At 44.9% G+C, this 4,542-nt stretch overlaps 1 protein-coding gene across 1 annotated transcript; it reads right to left on the reverse strand.

Moving 5' to 3' along the window:
* Positions 1–1,419: 1,419 nt before the first annotated feature.
* LOC142095408 (paraneoplastic antigen Ma1 homolog) lies at positions 1,420–4,080 on the reverse strand. The gene is made up of 3 exons (XM_075178356.1): positions 3,215–4,080; positions 1,465–2,923; positions 1,420–1,432 (listed from the first exon to the last, which is right to left on the reverse strand). The coding sequence occupies exons 2-3, from the start codon at positions 2,661–2,663 to the stop codon at positions 1,420–1,422; spliced, it is 1,212 nt and encodes a 403-aa protein (XP_075034457.1). The 5' UTR covers positions 2,664–2,923; positions 3,215–4,080.
* Positions 4,081–4,542: the final 462 nt, after the last annotated feature.

The raw sequence follows: 4,542 nt of genomic DNA on the forward strand, positions 1-4,542 counted from the left end.
GGACAACTTCAACCCTTTCTTTATTAAGCGATCCAATACCTTGAGGAGTCTTTCGTTGTGCTCATTCAATGTTTGGCCAAATACTATCAAATCATCCAAGTATACCAGCACTTCCCTGAAATTCATGTCACCCACAACATCATCCATGCATCGTTGGAAAGTGGCTGGAGCCCCTGATAATCCTTGTGGCAATCTTTTGAACTGAAAGAATCCAACCGGGCAGATAAAGGCGGTTTTCTCAGCATCCTTCTGACTCATCAATATCTGATAGTACCCGCTGCGTAGATCTAGCACAGAAAACCACTTGCTTCCCTGAAGACAATCAAGGGCTTCGTCTATCCTAGGGACAGTGTACTGATCAGGAATCGTGCGCTTGTTTAATGTCCGGTAGTCCACGCACATCCGTATTTTTCCCGTCTTCTTTCTAGCCACCACAATAGGAGAAGCATAGGGACTCTCAGATCTCTCAATCACATCATTCTCTAGCATCTCCCTTAAATGTTCCCGAATATCATCCAAATCAGCAGGGGCTAGGCGTCTTGACCGTTCTCGGAAAGGTCTGTCGTCCGTTAGCCTTATGTGGTGCTCCACTCCTGTCGCTAGACCTAAATCCCAGTCCCCCGAAGAGAAGGCAGCCTCTCTTTGTAGCATTTGCATAACTAGCCAGTGTCGGTCTTCTTGACTAGCATCACTACCATTAAAGCATTGATCAAAACTTCCTATTTGTAATGTGGTTTCTTTCTGAGATTTTTTTTCCTCTTTCTTCTTATAAGCAGCAAGGCACATAGGATGAATCTTAAGTGTTTTACTATAACTTGCTCCTCCCACCTCTTGGCACCAGTTGGCCAGTATCTCGAACAAATGGGAGTTAGTTCCAATAATCACTGAGACATCTCGAGGTTCTCCTTCGGCCTCAGGACAGACAAGTGCAAGCACGTTCACCTCTTCTTCTATTCCAGCTACTTCCCGTGGGAACTTCAAAGGTACAGTGATGTACCCAAGGTAGGGATAATTCTTGTCACTCAGACCCCAGATGGTCAGTCCACACAATGGCTTTATGGGCAAGTCAGATAGATTATCTCGGTACCACTTCTCGAACACAATGGACACCTGTGAACCACTATCTAGCAAGGCCATACAAGGTCTCCCATTTAGACATGCCGGCACGTGAGGAGAAGGTCCCAGCAATCCTTTGGGCAAAAGACCCCATTCCAGGTGAGAGTTCCCCACAGTGTTAATGTCAGCTTTCTTTAGAGGGCCAGTGTGGGGGTTCCTGGTCCTCCCTTTCAGTTTTCCGAAAGCTTCCTATCCCGGTGGGATGGTGAGGGTGACCACCTTCCTCCCTTCCTCTGAGGACATTGTCTAGCGAGATGCCCAACTTCTCCACAAGTGAAACAATTGTTCTGTTTCCGAGTAGTGTTAGCTTCGAGAACTTGCCGGGGGTGGATGTTCGGGTGCAGTTGCTCGGTAGTGTGGTATTTCAGCATCTGTGCTTGAATCTGCTTCTGCATCTCCAACAACTGAGCAATCTGCTCACCTTGTTTCTCCACAATCTTCATTAACTCAGTGCTGGGAAGGTCAGCCTCGGGCTTTGACTGTACGACCTTGACTTTCTTGGTCACCCTCTCTCGGGATTTAACTATAGCTTCCTCTTGTTTAACATCTTGTATCAACTGAAGAAAAGTAGGTGATGGTTGTCCCAGTTGAGCATTTCTTATCTTCATCGCTACTGGGTCATGGGACAGAGCACCCCGTAACAACTGTTGCATACGCCTGTCGTCTACTTCTGCTAGGGGTATTCCTTTCTTTGACACAATAAGGTGGATCAGCTTGTCCAGCCGATAGATATAATTGGACAATGTCTCCCCTGACTCCTGATAGGTGTGGCGTAGCTGATAGAGCAGATCTGTTGCATCCTCTGCCATTCCATATTCCTGATCTAGAGTCGCTAAGTAGTGTCGTGCAGTGGCTTGGGGGTCACTTCTCCGTACAGCTTGGATTAGTTCTCCAGCGGGACCTCGCAGACTTTCAACGATCCGCTGTCTCTTATAGGGTTCGGAGCAATGCCATTCCTCCAGGTATTGGGAAGCCATCTCTTTCCATGCCTCGTAAGTTTCTTCCCCAGTAGGGACTGGTTTTATTCCTGAGAAGAGCCGGAGCCTTCTGTAGCCCCCCTCATGCTGTGACTTTCCTAACTGGTCTACCAGTTTCTGTACAGCAGTGAGGAACAGTTCGCTTTGATCCTCATCAGTTTTCCTAGTACTGGAGGGTGACTGAGAATTCTCTTCCCTGGCCTGAGGGAATACTTGTCGGTTAATATCTCCATCTGGGAGTTCAGCATTAAGAGGTGCTGCGACTAGCTGTTTTGGCTTTAACGGTATCACAATATGCCATTGTTGTTTTTGTGGCCCAGAAACGAGGGAGGGAAGAAAATCTTTATCCAATTCTGCTTGCGTCTCACAGAGGATCAGACTGGTCTTATGCTGATCTCTACCTTTCCATCCAAGGATTTTAGGATGTTCTACCCCATAAATCCTGTGGAGCACATGCAGGACTTCCTCATCTGTCACTCCCTGAGAGTCACCATAGATCCCTAAACATCGAGTTGGGGCCACAGTCTGTTGTTCACACCACAGAAACACTTCTTCTCTTATACTATCCATGACGTCTGTGCTGATGGGTTTCACTGAGTGTGTCTTCAGTATCTCAGCAGTGCCTCCACTGTAACACCCCCTTGTGTATTAAGCGTTGTGAGGGTATATATATATATTGAACCACGCAGATGCTTCTCACCTTGGTACTTGGTTTTCAGTGCCTCCACCCGAATCTCTGCTTTCTCTTCTGGGGGGTGTTCAAAAGATACACCAGGGGAAGATTCGGGAAACCCCCTGCCCAGTATTAACACTCTGTGACAAAATGTGTGCTGCAAAAGCCAGCCAGGCACATTTATTTAAATGGAAATCCTAAATGCAGCTTTGTAATTTTATAGAAAAATATACTTTGGTATAATTTGAAATAATAGTGCAAACAATACAATACAGTAATAAAACAAGTGTGGATGAAAGTGGCGCACCACTTCTTACTATGCACACCAAGTTAACACAAAAACACGCAATAAATCAATAACAGCATACAATATAATATAATATATAACAATATAACCATTAACTGTCACAGCTTTATACACATGAAAAAAATATATCAGATATCTTACTTGCTCCTGATACTGTGAATATCTTGCAGGGTGAATTTATATATTTTCCCTTATAGCCCTACAATGTACTGCCAAACACACACAGCAGTATTCAAACACACCACACAAATAGAGCAGTGCACTGCAAGTTGGGGCCCTTCTGTATGTATGCAGCATGGCATGGAAACATCATGTGTCCAGTTTGCAGATTTTGGAGGTCTTTAAATCACTTGCAGTGAGGTACAGCAGTCACAGTATGCAGACCCTCCTCTAGCAACAACTGTAAAATCCTTTCTAATTTGTATCCTGGGACTTGTAGTTCCACAAGTGCTGATTAGACACACACTTGGTGCATATTTACCTGCCCACCCATCTATCCCTAACTCTTCAGCCCTTGTGGCCAGATATAGTCCAAACCCCACTTGAACAACAACAGATAGATAAAAATAACCAGTAACTTATCTGCACCAGTGTGTCACAGGTCTGAACTTGATTATCTCCAAAATGGCTGACTTGTAAAATGTCCTTCTTCAGAGATGCATGCAAACCTCCTCCTACAGCTTCAAACTGTGGCTTCCAGCAGGTTCTGTTCAGAACTGCACCGAGTTTTGATATCTCTGCAGACTGCTCTCTCTGCTCAGATCACTCATCCAGTGCCCTCCTGCCTAGGGTCACCTATCTGAACTGGTCACACAGCTCAGTCTCTCCCAGGATGCTCCTCTCTCTCTCTCTCTCTCTCCGCCCTCTGGTTTCTCAGTCTTCTTAGGCTCCGCCCCCTCTTCATAACAGGTTTCTGGGAGATGTAGTTCCTTCTCCTTGACTGGTAAATAGCTATATGCATCTCTTTTCTTACTGATGCAATTGTGATTATTAGCCCCTGGGTGCTCAAGTCCAACTGCAGCATCCCCAGGGGTTACACCTAGATCCAGGTATGTCATCCTCTTCATCAGTTGTAAATCAATGAATTCTTGGCTTGGCACAAAAAAGCCCCTTATACTCAACGCACAACCACCAAGTTGCTTCCGAACATGAATCAGGCCCTCTGTGTTATCTCAAGAAAAGCCATAGGGCATATATCATTTATAAAATATAATTTTTTATTATATGCTCCATTATGTGGTGTAAAGTGGCTGTATCTTACATAAGTGTTTTGCTCACCAAGTATAATCCTAATATTGACCCTCTGTATCTCACCACACTTAAAGGGCTAGCATAAATCTAGGACACCACTGCGATATTAGTATATTTACAGAGAAATTTTAAGAAAGTGGCAAAAGTGGCCTTTGCTGTGGACAGACTATCAACAGACTTTCGAATAATACAGCCTGGATAGGGGCAACAATAAAAGT

This window comes from Mixophyes fleayi, chromosome 6 (assembly GCF_038048845.1).
Source record: "Mixophyes fleayi isolate aMixFle1 chromosome 6, aMixFle1.hap1, whole genome shotgun sequence".
Taxonomy (NCBI): Eukaryota; Metazoa; Chordata; class Amphibia; order Anura; family Limnodynastidae; genus Mixophyes; species Mixophyes fleayi.

Bases quoted from the DNA above. Each gene is read 5' to 3' on its own strand.
- LOC142095408 (XM_075178356.1), bottom strand. From the start codon at position 2,663: ATGGATAGTATAAGAGAAGAAGTGTTTCTGTGGTGTGAACAACAGACT.